We start from the raw sequence: 22,050 nt of genomic DNA, 5'->3' as shown, positions 1-22,050 counted from the left end.
CAGTGCATAATACACTCAACACATTTATTTGTTGAATCAATGGCTAATGAACTCTAGCTAGTAAAAGCAAAAAGATACAAATCACCAAACATTCCCCAAGAACACACACCTCCCTGTAGGAACGGAGGGCCTTGCTCATGCTAGGCAAGAGTTGTACTCCTCAGACCCACGTATACCTTCCATTGTGTGTGGGCAGTTTAAATACTGGAGTCTCCAGCAAACATTTAAGAACGTGCTCCTTAGGCAAACCTTGTAATAGCTATACATAGGAATTTATACTCATAGAGGGCAATCAAGGCCTTCATAATTGTTGATATTAGACTTGATGAAGTCGGATTTGCCTTCCACCCCAGTCCTCAACTTACCAAAGGACAGACAGTAAATCTATTTTGTTTACAATATATGCCTACATCACTACACAATACCTATGCTTGCCAAACCTGTAGAGAACAAATGTGCGAGGTAGCCTACTGCAGAAGGCCGATCCAGTCGCTGGAGGCTGTGGGCATATGGGGGGGGGGTCCACTTCTCTGATCACTTGATCTCCCCAGCCTGAGTGGGCTACCAACTGAGCACAGGTGGGATCCTAGTTCGCCTATGTCTCCAGGGCTGACAGCGAACATTTAAGCAAGACGCGAACCCAGGGAGTCAGGATGGCCAAAGTGCGATGACAGCGAAGATGACATTAAGGTGCACGTGATGATACTCTATGTCACCAGGCGACCTTGCTGACCAGGTGCTGCGTGTGAAGGCTTGGCTGAGCAGCCTTACCCGAACTACAACTCCCAGCATGCACTGCAAGTACCCGCCCCCCTCGCTGGGCCCCCACCAGGACTGGATGAGGTGGCCGAGGTGCCCGTCCTACGTTTTCTCTCGGGCCCTTCGCTGTGTCGTCTTTTCCAGCCAGAGCCGCTTATTCCCAGGGTTATGGACATTTGCTTGCCCGGGCGCGGAGTCTTTTAGCCAGAAGTCGCTGGGGCAGCGTCGCCTGATCCGGCTTTTCCGGCAGGCATTCGCTCCCGGAGCCCCCGCGGTGACAGCTGAGCGGTGGGCGGTCCGGCTCGAAGGACCCCTCCCGCGGCCCCGGAAGCGCCTCGTTCCGGGCGGCGGCGGCGGTGGGTCGCTCGGCGTCATGGCGTGGGGGCTGGGCGGCTGAGCTCCGGGGTGAGGGGTGGGCTCAGCGCTCGGAGCCAGGGGGCGGCCGCAGCTGTAAGGAAGCCGGCGTCATGGCTACCTCCGCCGTCTCCTCCGAGCACTTTGAGAAACTGCATGAGATCTTCCGCGGCCTCCATGAAGACCTACGAGGGGTCCCCGAGCGGCTGCTGGGAACGGCGGGGACCGGTGAGGCGGGGGCGAGGTCAGATCCGGAAGGCTCGGCCTGGTGTTCTTGGGGTTGAAAAGCTTCCTCCTTCGTCCGACACCTTGGACCCTGGTTCCCTCCCCAATACTCGTCCTCAGACACGCCCCCTGCGGCTTGGCCCGCAGGCTCCCTGCCGCCCTGGGTCTGCCTGCCGCCGCTCCGAGCCTGGGGGCGTGTGCAGGGTGGACGTCCTGGTGTCGTCTTCTGGGGATCCTCCAATGCCCCTGGTTCCCCGAGTTTTCATTCTCTTTCTCTCGATAGCACAGGGCTTCTTAAATCTGCAGTCCTGTATTTCGGTGGAATGAGTTTTTTAAAAATTTTAAGTCATAACTTTTTGGGGGCAAGGGAAAGGAGGCTGTGAAGGAATGAGACGGAATAATTGGGGCTGGGGATGTGACTCAGTTGGCTGCATTTTATGTAGTGAGTTTGAAAGCCAGGCTGAGCCTATGTGAGGGCCTGTTTCAAAAGAAAGAAATACTTCTAGCTATGGAGTTTAGGTTATACATAGGAAAGTAGATGAGGACAATGAGCCACATTGAAGAGGAACCTAAATGTCACATTAAGATTTTTTTTGTTTATTATTTATTTTATTTATTTGAAAGCAGAGAAAGACAGATAAAGGCAGAGAGAATGGGCATGCCAGAGCCTTCAGCCACTGTAAACAAACTCCAGACACATGCTCCACCTTATGCATCCATTTTACGTGGGTCCTGGGGAATTGAACCTGGGTACTTTGCAAATAGCTCTTTTTTTTTTTTTTTTTTTTTTTAATTTGAGAGTGACAGACACAGAAAGACAGATACAGGGAGAGAGAGAGAGAATGGGTGCGCCAGGGCTTCCAGCCTCTGCAAACGAACTCCAGATGCGTGCGCCCCCTTGTGCATCTGGCTAACGTGGGACCTGGGGAACCGAGCCTCGAACCGGGGTCCTTAGGCTTCACAGGCAAGCACTTAACCGCTAAGCCATCTCTCCAGCCCGAACCTGAGTACTTTGGCTTTGCAGGGAAATGCTTTAACCGCTAATCCATCTCTCCAGCCCTGTTTTTGTTTTTAGAGGTAATCTCAGGCTGACCTGGATTTCACTTTGTAGTCTCTGGGTGTATTAGTCAGGGTTTTCTAGAGGAACAGAACTGATAGAATGAATTGTATTAAAAGAGATTTATTGTATTATTTTATGAAAATCCAACAACAGCGGATTACAGGCCTGAGAGTCAAGGAACCTGGTACTTGCTCAGTCCACGAGGCTGGACGCCTCAGCAGTACCAGTCTGGCACTGAAGGCCTGGAGGTCCACGCTGGTCTTTGGTCCTCACTGGAAAGCAGCAAACAGCACTGGCAGCCAGGTGGGAGGGGAGGAGAAGACCTTTCTTCCCAGAGCTTCTTTTGATAAAGCCTCCCCCTCTGAGAGGGGCCATCCACTCTGGGGGAAGCGCTCACTATGGGGGGTGGATTTCTAAACAGAACAAGTTGACACAAATTTAACCATCACACAGGGTGACCTCGAACTCACAGCGATCCACCTGGGATTAAAGGCATGCACCACCATGCCCAGCTCTACATTAAGACATCTTTTATTTGATAGGAAAAATCAGGGAGTTAAGCTGCTGATTAACATGCATTTTATTTTCGAAGCAGGGTTGTAGAAATTAAAAGCTGATACAGGAAGCCAGGCTTGGTGGCACCCACCTGTTTGGGAGGCAGAGGTAGGATCACCATGAGTTTGAGGCCATCTTGGGACTACAGAGTGAGTTCCGGGTCAGCCTGGGCTAGGGTGAGACCCTGTCTAAAAAAAAAAGAGAGCGAGAAACCAACAAAATAAAGGGGACTGTGTTAGAAGCCTCTGCAGCCATTTCCCAGGTAACATGAGTCTCAGGACTGAACATTAAATGGTTATGAAGAATTAGGGAGAAAGATTTAAGAGTTTCTGTGTTTTCTCACTTGGCCAGCTGAGTGAACAATGAACTTAAATAAAGATTTGTTTGGGTTGTAGATGAGAGAGTCAGGGGTACTTGTTGATTAAAGATCATAATTGTAAGGTTCAGGAGTGACCAAGACCACGGAGACCACTCTGAGGCAAAGATGGATTTATGGGTGTGTGTGTGGGGGGGGGACACACAAGTTGCCAGGACTGACTCTCAAGAGCAGAGCAGTTAGCTTTGAGGTTATGGATAGTGCCCTATAAAGAGCTCTTCAGTTGGGGGAAGGTGAGGAAGGGAAGGAATTTCTTTGTACTTTACATTAGCCATAGGGTGTGAGAGCAGAAGTGACCAGGTGAGAGATCAGGGGGCTGAAACCTAGACCTGGGGCATTGTTAGGTAGGGAAGGGGGTAATAGCTGGGCAATTCCTTGAGGAATATGGATGACCCACTTCCTTATGCCATCCTGCTCTCTTTGGTGACTCCATTTTGGGAAGCCCATCTTGACCTAACAATGTGTGTCTATTCTAGTCTGACAGAATATTTCCTCTGCCATTCACACATTAACGAAGAATAAATTAATGTAGATTTGAAAGGCAGTAATTAACTTAAAAGAATTCTAGAGCCAGACTGCATGAACTAAATCCACTTTTGGGGGGTTTTGTTTTTGGTTTTTCGAGATAGGGCTTCACGCTAGTCCAGGCTGACCTGGAATTAAAGGTGGGTGCCACCATGCCCAGCCCTAAGTTCACTTCATAGCTGTTTGCCCTTGCAAGCTATTTTAATCAGACTAATGTTCCGTACAAAGTGGAGATAAGTTAGACTCTAACGTCACAGGGATTTGTGAGGAGCAAGGAGTATCTATTTACTTATCCCTCCTTAATAGTACTACCAGACAATGGTAAGAGCAATTAGAGCTAATTTTACATGGTACGTTTGCAGTTTTTTTTTTTAAATATTTAAAAAAAATTTATTTGTTTAAAAGAGGTAGAAGATAGCCAGGCGTGGTGGCGCATGCCTTTAATCCCAGCACTCGGGAGGCAGAGGTAGGATTGCTGTGAGTTCGAGGTCACCCTGAGACTACATAGTTAATTCCAGGTCAGCCTGAGCCAGAGCAAGACCCTACCTTGAACCCCCCCCCCAAAAAAAAACAAACAAAGAGGAGAATGGTTGTGTCAGGGGCTGCAAACAAGTCCAGATGCATGTGCCTTTTTGTGGCTTTATATGGATACTAGCGAGTCAAACTAGGGTTGTTAGGCTTTGCCTGTGAAGCCTAAGGACCCAGGTTCTACTCCCCAGAACCCATGTAGGCCAGATGCACATGGTGGTGCATGTGTCTGGAGTTCATTTGCAGTGGCTAGAGGCCTTGGCGTACCCACTCTCTCTCTCTCTCTCTCTCTCATAAATAAATAAAAATAAGTATTTTTTGTTTTGTTTTTTGTTTTTCCAAGGTAGGGTCTCTAGCTCAGGCTGACCTGGAATTCACTATGTTGTCTCAGGGTGGCCTTGAACTCACCAGCAATCCTCCTACCTCTGCCTCTCAAGTGCTGGGATTAAATGCATGCACCACCACATCTGGCTCAAAAATAAATATATTTTTAAAATTTAATTTAATTTAATTTAACTTTTATTTGAGAGTGACAAAGAGAGAAAGAGGCAGAGATAGAGAGAATAGGCGCACCGGGACCTCCAGCCACTGCAAACGAACTCTAGATGCGTGCACCCCCTTGTGCATCTGGCTAATGTGGGTCCTGGGGAACTGAGCCTTGAACCAGGGTCCTTAGGCTTCCTAGGCAAGCGCTTAACCGCTAAGCCATCTCTTCAGCCCCAAAATAAATATTTTTTAAAAGGGCTGGGGAGATGGCTTGATGGTTAGGGTGCTTGCCTGTAAAACCAAAGGACTCAGGTTCAATTCCCCAGGATCCAAGTAAGCCAGATGCACAAGGGGGCACATGCATCTAGAGTTCATTTGCAGTCACTTGAGGCCCTGATGTGCCTATTCTTTCTCACTGTCTCTCTGTGCATCTCTCAAACAATTTTTTTATATTAAAAAAAATTTTAAAGAATTAAAAAAATAATACTCTTTATAGTTACTCTTGGGATTCTCTACTTTTTTATTTTTATTTATTTTATTTTATTTTTTTTAATTAAAAAAATTTTTTTTGTTCATTTTTTATTTATTTGAGAGCGACAGACATAGAGAGAAAGACAGATAGAGGGAGAGAGAGAGAATGGGCGCGCCAGGGCCTCCAGCCACTGCAAACGAACTCCAGACGCGTGCGCCCCCTTGTGCATCTGGCTAACGTGGGACCTGGGGAACCGAGCCTCGAACTGGGGTCCTTAGGCTTCACAGGCAAGTGCTTAACCGCTAAGCCATCTCTCCAGCCCCTTTTTTATATTTTTGAGAGAGAGAATGGGCCAGCTGTTGTTTATAACCTCCAGACACGTGTGCCCCCTTATGGTATATCTGGAACATTGCATGCTTGCATCTCGGCATCTGGCTACATGGGACCTGGAGATTCAAACATGACTTTTTAGGCTTCTCAGGCAAGTGCCTTAACTGCTAAGCTGTCTTGCCAGCCCTCTCTACTTTTTAAATCCAGAGCATATTTTTAACTTAGCATTTTACATATTATTAATACATATATATGTATCATTTGTCTTTCTGTCATTAAAAAGGAGTCTGAAAGTGTGGTTTATGAACCAACACCATCAACACCACCTGGAAACTTGTCAGAAATGCACTTTCTTAAACCCCACCCAGTTTTGCAGAATTGGAAACTGATTTGACAGCCTGTTTTAATGAACATCTAGAGGATTTCTGGTGCTAGCTCAAGTTTGAAAGCTAATGAGTTAGACTATAAGGTCAATATTTTTGTTTCATTTATTATGTATCCTATACTTGTAAAATCATTTGAAAATCATGGAAAGTTTCCTATTTTGCTTAAATTTCAGTACCAAGATTTTAGGCACAAGATTTTGAAAGCCAGGAAAGAAAAATTGTAGTATAGAACATTGAAGCAGGCTGGTAAACACTAATTGCTCTCAGACCACGGGATTTTAATTACTCCTATTCTTTGTTTTTAAGGTAGGATCTTGCTCTGACCTGGAGTTCACTGTCTAGTCAGGGTGCCCTCGAACTCACAGACATCCTCCTACCTCAGCCTCCCAAATGCTAGGATTAAAGGTGTGTACCACCATGCCCGGCTAGTTACTCCTATTCATATTTATTGAATTTACTAAGTGTGGCACTGGGTAAGTCTCAATTGTTTACAGTATGTCTTTTACCTTTCAAATAACCATGTGGAATCAGTAGTAATATATTTTATTTACAGCTGGGAAGCAGGTTTAGAACTGATGCTTTTAACTCTGGTGTGTTGTAAGATCAGGTAGTCTGCTGATAGAGGTTGTGGGTCGTAGCTGTGCTGAGGTTCCAGAGGCCAGTGAGTCTTGTGTTCTAAAGATCCTGCTGAAAGGGCTGGAGCACTGGCTTAGTGGTTAAGGCGTTTGCCTGCAAAGCTGGAGGATCCCGGTTTGACTCTCCGGGACCCACGTAAGCCACATGCACAAAGGGTCACATGCATCTGGAGTTCATTTACAGTGGCTGGAGGGCCTGGCATGCCCATTCTTATCTTTTTCCTTCCTCTCAAAAAAAAAAAAAAAAGATCCTGGTGAAAAAGAAACTATTTCTACAACTCTATTGGGCCAAGAGTAGTCAATTAGTCATTTGAATTAGTCATTCAAATTCTTCTAAGGAATAAAGGCTACCTACCTTGTAGGACATTAAGGTTGGCTTTTATAGCTCTGTTTTTTAAGCTATTTCCATTTTATGCTGTGTCCTGGTGCTGGTGCCACCACTCACCCAGTTTATCAAGTGGGACAGTTTGTCCCTCACACATGAAGCTTTGGGAATGTATGTATGTGGCATGGAGGAACAGTGCTTCTTGACAGGCTCGCTTTTATTTTTGGTGCTCATCCTCTCCAGTATGCAGTTGATTGTATAGTTGATTGCAGCAACAATCCTAACTCTCTACAAATAAATCAAACTCCTTTGCCCAGGCTGACCTCCTATCACTCTGTAGCCCAGGCTGGCCTCAGATTCCTACCTCAGCCTCCCAAGTGCTGGGGTTAAAGGCATAAGCCACCATCCCCATCTTTGCTTTTTTTTTTTTTTTTCCATAAAGCACATTTTACTGGTTGTTAAAGGCTTTATATCTTAAGAGCACCATTCATTTGTATACTGGAATGTATAAAAACATTAGATTTAGAGTCAGGACACATGTATTCTAGAACTCAGCTGTCACACTTTTCATCCCTTTTCTGGCCTTGGGAAAGGTACTCAGTGTCTTCAGGTTCAAATTCCCACAACTGTAAAATAAGAAGGTTAGGCCAGGTGATCTGTGAGGTCCATCCCAGTGCTACTGTTCATTGACATTTGAGAATAAGGCCTAAAGAACAGCTCAAGACCCCTCTCAGTTGGGTAGAGATCAGCCTTTTTTTTTTTTTTTTTTAAAGATCTTATTTTTACTTTATTAGAGACAGAGAGCAGGGGGGAGAGAGAGAGAATGGGCACGCCAGGGCCTCTAGCCACAGAAACGAACTCTAGATGTATGTGCCACATGTGGATTAGGCTTACGTGGAACCTGGAAAATGGAACCAGAGTCCTTAGGCTTCACAGGTTTGCACCTTAACCGCTAAACCATTTCTCCAGCCCAAGATCAGCCTTTTGGCTTTTTATTTTATTTTTTAAGATTATTATTTATTTATTTATTAGAGACAGACAGAAAGGGAGATAGAGACAGAGAGTGAGTGGGAATGGGCATGCTAGGGCCTCTAGCCACTGCAGACGAACTCCAGACGCATGTGCCACCATGTACATCTAGCTTACATGGGACCTAGAGAATTGAACCTGGGTTCTTAGGCTTCACAGGCATGCACCTTAACTGCTAAGCCATCTCTCCAGTCCCTTTTTTGACTTTAAAATTTTATTCATTTGACACAGAGAGAGAGAGAATGGGTGTACCAGGGCCTCTAGCCACTGCAGACAAACTCCAAATGCATGTGCCACCTTGTGCATCTGGCTTACTTGGGTATTAAAATCTGGGGTCCTTAGGTTTTGTATTCAAGCGCCTTAACCTGCTCAGTCATCTCTCCAGCACCTTTATTTTATTCATTGTTAGCAAGGACAATTTCATAGGCTTTCCTTTTGCTCTCAATCTTAGAAGTCCATAAAGGAGTTCCTAAATGGGAAATTCATTCATTCCTCCATTTTTTTTTTTTTTTCCAAGGTAGGGTCTCACTCTAGCTCAGGTTGACCTGGAATTCACTATGTAGTCTCAGGGTGGCTTCAAACACACGGTGATCCTCCTACCTCTGCCTCCCAAGTGCTGGGATTAAAGGCGTGCGCCACCATGTCCAGCTGGGAGTATATTTCTTAAAATCATGTAAACCATAGAGCATTTGTAGGGGGGAAAGTGTACTTTATGAAAGTAGAAAGTGTAATACTGCAATTCCAAAATGAGTAAGACTAACAGATGATTGCACAGGGAAGGTAGTGAAAGGATAGCAGTTCATTGGGTACCACTTCACCAGTGTACTTTCTAGAACCATTCTAGGATTAAAAAAGCATATTGAATTTACAAATGTAGGAAAATCAGAGCTAGGAAAGGAATGCATGGATGTGTTCACCACTGCATTTTACTGTCTAGCTTGGGTCATGGAGCAGTGTGCTTGAGTTTAGAGATAGGCCAGATCAAGGAATAATGGTACTCAGCTCTTCTGTTCTTCAGAGATGTAACCATTCTTGACTGCAGGTTTCATTTCTTCACCCTTTGTGCTAAGAGCATGGCTCCTTAGGAACAGTAATCGCTGCTTGAGTGTTCATTCCAGTGCTGCCATGGATCCACGCCATTTGCATGGGTTTTGTGAGCAGTGTGGAGATAGTTCATTGACAGAGCCTTGTGTATGTTCAGGGAGTGTCACAATGAATGAGACAGTCATTCATGGGGTGGTGTCACTTGTACTTTCAGGCAAGTAGCCACATCTAGAGAGGGTTTAAAGTCACAAAAGCTATAGACAAAGTAAAAGAGACAAAGTACAGCTGGGCCTGGTGGCGCATGCCTTTAATCCCCACTTGGGAGGCAGGAGTAGGAGGATCTCTTGAGTTCAACGCCACCCTGAGACTATGAGATCCAGGTCAGACTGGGCTAGGGTGAGACCCTGCCTTGAAATGCCCCCCCCCCAAAAAAAAACAAACAAACAAAGTTAAACCTGTTGTATTTCTTAGTAGGGATGATGTTGTTTCCCCAAACTTTAAACGCCAATAGTAATTGTCTCTCCCTTTGCCACTGAGAGCAAGTCACCATATACTGTAAAATCTTTCTGAGGTGATGAAGTATGTTACCCCACCCAGGGAGGGATGCAAAGATCCCCAGTGGCTTCTGCAAATGTTTGGAAGCAGTAATGGATGCTTGAAACTTATCTTTTCTAGAAGAGAAGAAGAAGTTGGTCAGAGATTTTGATGAAAAGCAACAGGAAGCAAATGAAACGGTGAGAACAGGGAGCAAGCAAGTCCTTGTTTCTTCTACTTCTTGTTGGACTTTCCTAGAAACAATACCATAACGTCCACAGATTATCTTTTCCTGTATATTGGTCTTGATTTGATGGTTAATTCAATGAGGCTAGTTGATGGGAATGAGTTTGACAACACAAATGGGTAAAGATCCTCTTCTGAGCTATGAGCTCTTGACACTATCTATATTCCTCATGTAAGGCCATGCTCCTGTCTTTGTCTAAGCTGGCTATTAAGGTAGGATACTGACCTTTGTTAAACTTAATGCCATAGAAAGTATAGCTCTGACGTTGATCTAGCCATGTTCTTTTATGTCTTAAAGACATCATAGCTGGACTCAGTTCCCTGTGAAAGACTCATATGAAGAGGAGCTGTTCCAGTGAGGACCCAGAGCCTATTAGAAATAGTGTGTCTTTATTTTCTAGCTTCAATGAATCCATTAAAATAGGGTAAAATCCAGATCTCTGGTCATCTCACACAGAAATAAATTCCCCTAATTTTTGCTGTCCTGCAAATAGACTGAGGAGAAAATTATTTTTAAGCCAGAGAACTTCCTTAACTTGTTAAAGATCAACTTTCCAGCTAACCCAATGGTTATTCTATGGATTAAATTTTTAAAAATATTTATTTATTTATAAGAGAGAATGGGTGTGCCAGGGTCTTTAGCCACTGCGAATGAATTCTAGACACATGTACTACCATGTGTGTCTGGCTTCTGTGGGTTCTGAGGAGTTGAACCTAGGTCCTTAGGCTTTGCTGGCAAGTGCTATAACTGTTAAGTCATCTATCTCTGCAGCCCTTTTTTGTTTTGTTTTTGAGACAGTATCTCACTGTAGTAGTTTATGCTGTCATGGAACTTGTTAAATAGCCTATGCTGGCCTAGATCTTGAATGTTCCGGCCTCTGCAGGAGTATTGGCATTAAAGGTGTATACTATGAGGCTTGGTCCCAATGAAAGTATGAGACGTATTTTAAGAAGCACAGGCCACTAGGCCATGGAAACGATCTCGTTCATAACAGGAGAACTGGACACTTTTGATACCAGTATACAGCTGGGCGTATCCATGATTCTTGTTATGCAACCAATCATCTCTTTCATTTAACACTTGTTAGCATTTAAAAAATCTCCCAGGAAAGCTAGGTCTGCTGGTCCATGCCTGTAATTCCAGCCCTTGGGAAATAGAGGCAGGAGGACAGACAGACAAGCTGGAGGCCAGCCTGGTCTTCACAGTGAATTCCCAGCCAGCAGGGGCTATATAGTAATAGCCTGTCTAAAAACAAACACAAATATCTTCTAGCCACTACTGATTTCATTTGATTCTCTGATAATTTCTCTCAAATTAGCAAAATTAGCAATTATACTCTATTTTAGACAAACGAAAATAATTTATGGCTTTTGTGAATATATCTAAAAGTTACATTTTACTTACCCCAGGTAAATGGAGAGTTGATTCTTCAAAGCAGCTTGCTCTGTGGGCTCCTAGTTATTTATCATGGAGACAATCATAATTTTCAGAAATTCCAGAAGAAGGATAATTTTGAGACCAGACCCATCCTGTTTTTAGGGCTTTGTTTGTTTTTTGGTTTGCTATGTATCCTGTGCTGGCCTAGATCTTGAAATGTACCTGCCTCAACAGAAGTATTGGCATTAAAACTTCACATTGGGGCTAGAGAAATAGCTTAGTGGTTAAGGTGCTTGCCTTCAAAACCTAAGAGCTCATGTTTGAACTTCCAGGTCCCACGTAAGCCAGATGCACACAGTGACACAAGAGTGCATTGTCACACATGCACACAAGGAGGCACACTCATCTGGAGTTTTTTTGCAGTGGCTGAAGGCCTTAACATACCCATTCTCTTTCTCTCTCTTTTAAATAAACAAGCAAACATTGGTATAAACATAACAAAAATTAAATTTAATGTGTTTCATTCAGATTATATTTCACAAACAGACCTATACTGTTTCTAGGGCTTTTTTTGTTTGATTTTGAGGCATAGTCTCATGCTAGCCCAGGTTGACCTAGAGTTTACTCTGTAGTCTCAAGATGGCCTCAAACTCAGGTGGTCCTCCTATCTCTGCCTCCCAAGTGCTGGGATTAAAGGAGTGCACCCCCACAACTGGCACCCCCTATGCTGTTTTAATACACTATACTTCACTTCTTGACAGCAGTATTAAGCTGCATCAGTCTCAAAACTGTAGATACAATCCAAGAATTTAAAAGGATTGAATCTTGACTCTCTATGGCTTAACCTGAAGTCAGTTTAAGTCATATATGAAGTGGAGAAATTATTTTCCACCCTAGTGACTTGTCATTGGGATTGAAAGGATATGTAAAAATGGTTCATAATTATATGGTACTTTTTTTTGTTGTTTTTGTTTATTTGTAGCATTAGGTATAGAACCCACAACCTTGCACATACTTAGTATTTGTAGGCAAGCACTCTGCCACTGTTTTACCCACTAGTTTTTTCATTCATTCATTAATCAGACTTTTAAAATTGAATGCCTGTTAGGCACTATTTTCTGCACTTGAAGTGAATAAGGCATTACCTCATGGATCCTTTGGTCTTATTCGGTGTAGTGTGCAGTTTGAGAATTCATACTAGACTAATCCCAGGTAAAAGGGTGAACCAAGCCACCTACTCATTCCTCTCTACCTTCTTAGTTGGCAGAAATGGAGGAAGAACTACGATATGCACCCATGTCTTTCCGTAACCCCATGATGTCTAAGCTTCGAAACTACCGGAAAGACCTTGCCAAACTCCATCGGGAAGTGAGAAGCACACCTTTGACAGGCACACCTGGGGGCCGAGGAGACATGAAGTATGGCGCATACGCCCTAGAGAATGAGCACATGGTAACTGCTAGCTGTTTCCCTTCCTCCTCAAGGGGTCTATTCTAAAGTTTAGTTCATGTTATCAGAGCATCCTGGGGTCTCAGTTTTCTACACTTGTCCTCTTTCCTGCTTCCTAGTTCCCTTTCTCCCCTCTAGTTCCTGCTCTTTTTTTAATCCAGGTGCTTCTAAACCATGTTTGTTTAGTTGGGCATGTGTGTGTATATAGAGCAGTGCTTTGTGTCTAACAATGTATGTTGCCTGTTCGTACCTGGACCCTGTATTCTATGACCTGTTACTCGTTTTCATGTGTGTGTGTATATGGGCACACCAGGGTCTCTTACTGCTACAAACTGCAGACACATGTGCTACCTTGTGTCTGGCTTTATGTGGGTCCTGGGGAATTGAATCCAGGCCAGTAGGTTTTGTAGGCAAGCACCTTTAAATGCTGAGCAGTTTCTCCAACCTTTATTTAGTTTTTTATTTTGTTTTGAGCCAGTCAGTTGAAAACCTGTATGCTGACACCATCTAGAAAAGCTGGACAGGTAAAGGAAAAAAAAAAAAAGAGAGAGAGAAAACTTCACAAAGATTAACTTTAATACATTACATTTAGATTATATTTCACAAATAAAGTTCAGAGTAAGCATTTTCTGGCAAGTAGCATGTAAAAGGAATGGAAAGAGTTGGAGAGAGAGTTTAGTGGCTAAAGGTACTTTCTTGCAAAGCCACATGTACAAAGTGGCACAGACCTCTAGAATTCGTTTGCAGTGGCAGGAGGCCCTGGCATGCTCATTCTTTCTCTCTCTCAAATAAATGAATAAAATATTTTAAGAAATGTAAAGTAAGTCACCACAGCAAACTGAGGATATGTAAGGAAAAGCTAGTAATAGGATTTTAAGGGCTAGGGTCCTGGCTCAGTCAGCAAAGTGCTTGCTTCATCAGCATGCGGTCTGAGTTTGGATCCCCAGCACCCACATAAATGCTCAGTGTGGTACTGCATGTCTGTGATACAAGGCTGAGAAGACAGACAAATGGATCCCTGGGGCACATGGACTACACATACATGCATGCGCACACATGTGCAAAAAAAAAAAATTAAATCCTACTTTGACACATCTGGATGATAGTTTGAGAGACTGGCTCACATTGCTGTTAAAACACAGCATTTTGAAAGTAATATAAAACTTTCAAATGGATACCTAAGAGTGTACTTGTGAAGGAAAACTGGAAAAAAAAAAAAGCAGGGTGAGTTTGTTAAATTGTAAAAGTAAGCTGGGCATGGTGGCACACACCTTTAATCCCAGCACTTGGGAGGCTGAGGTAAGAGGATCACTGTGAGTTCGAGGTCAGCTTCAGACCAATTGCAGGTCAGCCTGGCCTAGAACAAGACCCTACCTTAAAAAATGGAGGAAAAAAAACTTGTAAAAATGACTTTGGAAGGTTAACAAGCCCAAACATTTTGCTTTAGAGTATTAGTTTCAGGGGGCTTTGGAAATGGTTTAACGGATAAGACCATTTGCCATACAAGCCTGAGAGCCTGAGAGCACAAGACTTGTCTGAGCTCCATCCCCAGCACCCATGAAGAGGTGATCCCAGTCATGGTGGGTGGGAGGGTGCCTGAAGACCAGAGAACTACTGGTCAACCAGGCTCATTGAAAAAAATGGCAGTTCCGGGTTCAGTGAGAGATTCTGACCCAAGGAAATAAAATGGAAGAGCAATAGAGGAGGACACCCAGTGTTCTCCTCTGCTCTCCACGTGAGTGCACAGGCAGACACATCTGTACATATGCTGTACATGTACACACCACACACCAAAAAAATTAGTTTCAGAAATGGTGTCATAGTTTACTTTTTTTTGGGTGGGGTAGGATCTCACTCTAGCCCAGGCTGATCTGGACTTCACTCTCTAGTCTCAGGGTGGCCTTGAACTCACAATGATCTTCCAACCTCTGCTCCCAAGTGCTGGGATTAAAGGCGTGCATCAGCTCTTTTTTTTTTTTTTTTTTTTGCTTTTTTGAAGTTCTGAACTAGAATTCACTATGTCATCTCAGGGTGGCCTCGAACTCTTCGTGATCTTCCTATCTCTGTCCCCAGAGTGCTGGGATTAAAGGTGTGTGCCATCATGCCTGGCTCTTAATTTTTTTTAAAAAAGAAATACATGTATTTTTATTTTATTATTTATTTGAGAGACAGAGAATGAGCATGCCAGGGTCTTTGCCACTGAAAATGAACTTCAGATGCATGTACCACCATGTGCATCTGGCTTACATGGGTTCTGGGGAATCAAACCTGGGTCCTTAGGCTTCACAGGTAAGCACTTTAACCATTAACCCATCCCTCCAGCCCAAAATTTATTTTTGAAAGGGGTATCTGTGTTGCCTGGGCTGGGCTCAAATGCCTGTTGTCAAGTGATCCTCCTGCCTCAATACCCCAAGCTGAAAATGTTAGCACTTGCCACCTCACCCAGCTCTCAAAGTCATAATTTAGATAGTGCATGCCTTTAGTAATATTCTGTCTGGGATTGATTTAGGTGATGCTACTGTCTTTCCTGTTTTTCTTTAGCTTAGTCATTTGAAAATCTCACCTTTGTTTTAAAATCTTTATCTTCCTTTGAGCAGACATAACAGGCTTACCTGGGCTTAACTTAATGGCTTCATCTTCTGCATGCTCCTTGTTAGGCGAACATGCTTCTCATGCCTCTGCCCTGAGAGTCTACTGAAGACATCTTGCTGCTGTTTGTCACTTGTTGTGGTATGCTCTGAGCCGAGCCTCTATTGATTTTGTATGTTGCATTCCTATGAACTTAGTGCTGCCATCGCTGTTCATAGTTGCTAATTCTGGCCTGACAAAGTACTTTTGTCATCATGCTGTCTGTGCTTAGGTAGAGGAGAGCTTCCATGGGAATTTAGAAAATTAGGGTGATTGGAAAGTTAGGGCAGCTGGGGAAGCTTGCCTGGTCATCACATCCTGCCTTCCGGGACAGCAGATCACCTGTGTGGTAATTTCCAAGTCCTGTGTATGCGTTTGGCCTGAGGTGAAGTTCTCTTTTTGTCTAGGTAGGAGAGTGTCGAGGGTGGGTGTTGCCAAGTGTAGTGTAGCCACCTAAGTTTCTTCCACAGCATAGTAATGTTGGGCTTTTAATGATTTATGTGCTGAGACAGAATAGCTAACTTATTCATGGCCCCTAAGTCCCGAGTACTAGTCAAGTGGGAATCTTCAGTGACTCATATTTTTCTAGAGCTGTACAGGCTAGTTGGTTTACTTGTAGTACATGGCAGCCCACACTTATAATCCCAGCTCTGGGGAGGCTGAGGCAGGAGGGCCATAGTGAGTTTGAGGCCAGCGTGGACTACAGAGTGAGAGCCTATCAAAAAAATAAGCAAACAAAAATTGAGGTAGGTTATTTGCGTGGTCAGGTTGCTCCTAAATCTCTCAGTGTGCGTTGCTACCTTTCTGAAGTTCTGATCCCAGAGCCTCATGCCTACGATGAATTTCAGCCAACACTGTTTTTAGTCTTCCGCCTGTGCATCACTCAAGTGTAACAAGTGGTGAAATGGCAGCACTATGGTCCTGCTGCAATCTTCATTGGACTTTAGGTTCCACTTTAGTCTGTGACCTTGAACAGGATATCAATAGTTCAGTAGTATTTTTGGTTCTATCTTAAAAGTACAGCTGACAGCCTTCCATATCCACAGTGTCTGAATATTCAACCAGCCTTGGACTGAAACAGTTTTAAAAATAGTGCAGGTGTGATGGCTCCTGCTTTTAATCCCAGCATTCAGGAGGTTGAGGTAGAAGGATCACTGTGAGTTTAAGGCCAGCCTGGGCTAGATAGAGTGAGACCCTGCCTAAAAAAGAAGAAAAAAGAAAGAAAAGAAAAAAAAAAAGGAGGAGGCTAGAGAGATGGTGATGGTGTAATGGTTAAGATACTTGCCTGCAAAGCCTAATGACCCAAGTTTGATTCCCCAGTACCCATTTAAAGCCAGATGTACAGGATTGCATCTGCGTTTGGAGTTCATTTGCAGTGGCTGGAGGCCCGGTTGTATCCATTCTCTCTCCAATTAAAAAAAAAAAAAGTACAGGCTGAAGAGATGGCTTAGTGGTTAAGGTGCTTGCTTGAGAAGCCCCAGAACTGGTGTTGGAATCTCCAGGTTCCACGTAAGCCAGGTGCACATTGACACAAGCATGCAATTTTGCACATGTGCACAAGGGGGTGCACGTGTCTTGAGTTTGTTTACAGCAGCTGAAGGCCCTGATGGGGCCATTCTCTTTCTCTGCCTCTCTCTCTCAAAGTTTAAACAGAGAAAAGTACTATACTGAACACTTGTTATTACTGCTGTATATATAGCATTTGTATTATAACAGGTATTATAAGTAATCTAGAGATAATTTAATGGATAGGAGAGGATTGTATAGGTTATGTGCAAATATTATGCTATTTTACACAAGAGTCTTGAGCATCCAAAGATTTTGGAACCAATTCCTTATAAATACTAAGACAACTGAAATGGAAATTATTGTTTGCTATGCCCCCTTTATACAAGACAGTTCATAAGGAAAGCACTGTCAATGAATTGGTAATGGAAGAAGTCTTAACACTTCCCTTTTATACTCCTGTCAGAATCGGCTACAGACACAAAGAACATTGCTTCTACAAGGCACTGAAAGCCTGAACCGAGCTACCCAAAGCATTGAGCGTTCTCATCGAATTGCTACAGAAACTGACCAGATTGGCTCAGAAATCATAGAAGAGCTTGGGGAACAGAGAGAACAATTGGAACGTACCAAAAGCAGAGTAAGTTTGGACAGATGGGAAAGAGGGAAGATTGGGTAAAGTAGGTAGTTTCACTACATCTAGGGACCATACATACCTGAGACTAGAAATATTTTTTAATTCAGAGAATACTTTTTTTTTTTTTAAGTTACACTTTTCTCAATTTTTAAATTGCTTGGTTAGAAGTAATTTTACCCCTCAGACTGTTTTAATTTCATGGCAAAAAGACAATGAAGGGACCTCATTTGCATATTTACGATTGCAGCCATTCAGTCTCACATCTTATCAATTAGCAGGAGTGTCAAAGGGCATGTAAGCATTCAAAGCCACCAATCTGAGATTTTAATTTCATACCTAGTAGCATATTTTTCTATTCTTATAACACTACATCTGCTTGTGAGACTATCATTTATAGCAAAGGCTATTTTTCCATATGTGCAAAAGTAATATCCCTAAGTTATTAATTGTAGTTCAATCCTAAGATAAGTTGGATCACTGTGGGAAGAAAACAAAAATATGTAGGCCAAATGATGAATGATGAGGTGGGGGGGGGGTGTCTACTATGACTCTTAAGAGGCTTTGAAAAATAACTGTTTTGAAAAATAATTTTTCTTTTCTACCAATGGGTTAATCTATGCAGGATTTATAAAACAGTACAGTTTGCTAGTGAATGCTGTATCCTTAATAGCCTAAGGCAAATCCAAACTGGAAAAACAGATGTTGTTACCAATACTTGGACAGATAAATACAAGCTCATTGTGGGGACTTGGGGAGATTTTCTTGTACATCTTATTAGCTGCAAGTCTCCACATTTAAAGTGATTCCCCTTTTCCCTCTTTAGTGAAATTTCACAGTAAAGTCCCAGTTTCAAGGCCAGCTGTGGAGAATGCTAACAAATTGTGTGGGTTTTGAGTTTTCAACATACCTACTGGATTGGTTCAATTTAAACACCAAAGAATGAGCTGAGATCAACTTACCAAGGCCACTAGGGAGTGGGAACAGATGGCAAGGAGCAGCCTTGAAATATCCTCTGGCTATCTCGGTTAGTAACAAGTGATGAAATGGGGAAAGTCCATCAGGGCAATTATTTTCACTATTAAATAACTGCCTCACAAATAAATTCCCCTTCCCCCCAAATTGGCTTACATTTTACTTTTCAAAAACAAACCTTCATGGACTGGAGAGATGGCTTAGCAGTTAAGGCACTTGCTTGCAAAGCCAAAGGACCCAGGTTCAGTTTCCCAGGATCCACTTAAGCCAGATGCACAAGGTGTTGCATGTGTCTGGAGTTCATTTGCCGTGGCTGAAGGACCTGATGTGCCCATTCTTTCTCTATCTGCCTCTTTCTCTTTCAGATAAATCAGAAAGAAATGTAATTGCCTTAAACATGGAAAGAAAAAAAAAAAAAAAACCCAAGATCCCAAACTGTTAGATCACCCACCTACAAAAATAAACACCAACTCTGGAGGCTCTCCTAGTATTTAACTGATGAAACTTAAGTGTTCCGTTGCTTCAGTCACTGGCCTGGTACATTCTGAGTAGCCAAGGGAAGGATTAGCACCATCTCAGCCACTTGCCCTCCCCCTCCAGCAGTGTTGGGGGATAGTGATTCCCAAATCTCATTAATGTGCACCAAAATGTCTTGTCCTTTCCATGTTCTCTTACTTGTAGTCACAGCTATTAAATTGGCTTGATTTCATGCTTTCCCACAAACTTCTTAACATCCAGGGTAGGAATGTTCAAATTCTAAACAGTACATACTTTTGAAAGGAGGAGGAAATAATTGTTGTTTTCCCTTCTCAGCTGGTAAATACAAGTGAAAACTTGAGCAAAAGTCGAAAGATTCTCCGCTCGATGTCCAGAAAGTAAGTATCAAAAAGTCACAAAATTTTAGCATCTCTTAACTTTTGATCTTTTGCAACTAAGAAAGCATTAACAGTAACATAATGAATCCTAATAAATCACCTTGACATAGTTCCTCACCTTCAGTTCCTGAAGATCTAGGGTTTTGTACAGATTAATGTCCAAGGATAAAATCTTTTATTAAAATTATGTATTGGGGACTGGGGAGGTGGCTTAACAGTTAAGGCACTTGCCTGCAAAACCAAAGAAAGGACCTTGGTTCAGTTCCCCAGGAACCTCATAAGCCAAATACACAAGGTGGCGCATGCACCTGGAGTTAGTTTTCAGTGGCTGTAGGCCTTGGTGCACCCATTCTCTCTCTCAAATCAATAAAAATAAAATATTTTTAAAGATTATGTATTGTGTGTTAGGGAGATGACTCAGTTGGTTTTAAAAAAAAAAAGTGATTATCGTGAAGCGTGAGTACCTGAGTTTGGATCCCCAACATCCATGTAAATGCCAGGTGTGTGGTACATGCCTGTAATCCCAGCACTTGAGAGGAAGATAAAGTTGAAGGTGAGGGAGAAACCCAATGTTGACCTCTGGCCTCCACATATACACATGCAGAAATTTATGTGTTGCTCCAAGCTGAAGCAGTGAAAAACTTATTCACTAAAAGGATTTAAATTTACTAACATTCCTTAAGGAAGATATGTGGGAGTAATAGAGCTTTTATACCTCTTTAAAAATATTTATAGAAGCCAGGTGTGATGGCACATCTTTCATCCCAGCACTCAGGAGGCAGAGATAGAATTGCTGTGAGATCAAGGCCCAGCTTAACTGAGACTACATAGTGAATTTCAGGTCAGCATGGGGTATAGTGAGACCAGACTCTACCTTGAAAAACAAAAAAAGTTTCATATGTATATATATTACATATATATATATACACATATATATGTAACTTGATTTGAAAAGTTTTTCTTGCTGTTGTTGCAGCTACTTATCTTTCATGGCAATTGGGCCCTTTTCTGAGAGTCCTGTCTTAAATCATCTTAAAAAATAAAAACCAGCCGGGTGTGGTGGCACACACCTTTAATCCCAGCACTCAGGAGACAGGTGTGAGGATTGCCATGAGTTTGAGGCAACCCTGAGACTACATAGTGAAATCCAGGTCAGCCTGAGCTAAAGTGAGACCCTACCTCGGAAAAACAAAACAAAACAAAAACCTCAGGTACAGTGGCACACGCTTTTAATCCCAACACTCAGGAGGCAGAGGTAGGTGGATTGCCGTAAGTTCGAGGCCACCCTGAGACTACAGAGTGAATTCCAGGTCAGCCTGGGCTAGACTGACATCCTACCTCGAAAAACCAAAAATTAAAACCTGTTGGACTTGGTGGTGCACACCTTTAATCACAGCATTGGGGAGGCAGAGGTGGTAGGATTGCTGAGTTCCAGGTCAGCCTAGGCTAAAGTAAAACCCTACTTTGAAAAACAAAAACCCCTATTAAGTATAGCAGCAATCAAACTGGGACCAAAGGGAAGTACTGTCATTGAGACTGAAGCCAGGTAAGTAGTGTGACACTTCCTTAGGTACATGTGTCCTAGCATATAAAATTTTCCAAAACAATGGTAAATGTATTTTGGGATAGACACACCCAATGAGAACTAGAGACTTTGTTCATACGAAGTTTTAGACTAGAGATAAGCAGAAGAACAGAGGGTGGAGAGAATAAGTTTACAAGAGGTTGAAAAGCAGGAAGGACCCATCTATATTCATGTTTTCTGTAACTGATAACTTCTTTATGTACCCTTACAGAGCCTTATGTAGAAAACAGAAATACAAGCTCCCCTCCCCCACTGAGGTAGTTGTCTGTAGCCCAGGCTGACCTGGACTCTCAGCAATCCTACTCCCGAGTGCTAGGATTAAAGGCATGTACCACCATGTCTGACCTAAAAACCATTTTTTCATTCTTTGATATTTGTTGTCCTGGTTTCCCACCTTCCTCTGAGGTAGCCCATGTTATCCCTTAGTTGCAGCCAAAGAACACTGATGTTACTTTCCAAAGAACTTTAAGTATTAAGTGGCTGTGTGAGCAACAAAAGCCCTGTCTGGGGCCAGGGAGGTGAGTCAGTGAGTAAAGCAAATGCCCAAGTTCCTCAGTTCAGATCCTCAAACCCCATGTAAAAAGCTGGAAGCTGGCAGGCTTCTATAATCCCAGCTCACGAAACAGGTGGAAACAATTTCCTAGAAACTCGGGCCAGCTAGCATGGAAAATGGAGCAGTGAATAGAAATAGTAAGCACAAGGACCAGCCCAAAGCTGTCTTGACGTCCGTGTATGCACCATGGCACGTGTGCTCCTGTCTCAGTATCCAGACTGACTGACTCTTCTCTTTGTAGAGTGACAACCAACAAGCTGCTGCTCTCCATCATCATCTTACTGGAGCTGGCCATCCTAGCTGGTCTGGTTTATTACAAATTCTTTCACAAGCACTGAACATCCTGTACAGAAGGGTTTGTGGACCAGAACCTTGGCCCCGTGAACGAATGGTGTTAGGGATGTTAAATGTGTTGCTGCCCTGGGTTAGATGCAAGAATGCACTGTGTAGCCAAACCGTGGGAGAAGGGAGAGTGATGGGAAAACCACATAAATGTCAAGGAAAAGCAACAAGACCACTATGATATACCAAGGTAATAAATGCTGTTTATCACTTCTTAAAATTTACATGGTATTATGACATTAATACCTAGTGAGCA

General features: G+C 43.1%; 1 protein-coding gene across 2 annotated transcripts; it reads left to right on the top strand.

The window, feature by feature from the left end:
* The first annotated feature begins 1,147 nt into the window (after positions 1–1,147).
* Vti1b (vesicle transport through interaction with t-SNAREs 1B) lies at positions 1,148–22,014 on the top strand. Of its 2 annotated transcripts, XM_004649274.2 has the most exons (6): positions 1,148–1,341; positions 9,765–9,823; positions 12,508–12,699; positions 17,297–17,470; positions 19,253–19,314; positions 21,694–22,014. In XM_004649274.2, the coding sequence occupies exons 1-6, from the start codon at positions 1,227–1,229 to the stop codon at positions 21,788–21,790; spliced, it is 699 nt and encodes a 232-aa protein (XP_004649331.1). In that variant the 5' UTR covers positions 1,148–1,226; the 3' UTR covers positions 21,791–22,014. The 2 variants fall into 2 exon arrangements, with proteins under 2 accessions (XP_004649331.1, XP_045010184.1); XM_045154249.1 differs by lacking the exon at positions 9,765–9,823 and having other exon boundaries at positions 1,215–1,341.
* The last annotated feature ends 36 nt before the right edge of the window (positions 22,015–22,050 follow it).

This window comes from Jaculus jaculus, chromosome 7, assembly GCF_020740685.1.
Source record: "Jaculus jaculus isolate mJacJac1 chromosome 7, mJacJac1.mat.Y.cur, whole genome shotgun sequence".
NCBI lineage: Eukaryota > Metazoa > Chordata > Mammalia > Rodentia > Dipodidae > Jaculus > Jaculus jaculus.
This window is presented reverse-complemented; position numbering and strand designations above follow the sequence as displayed.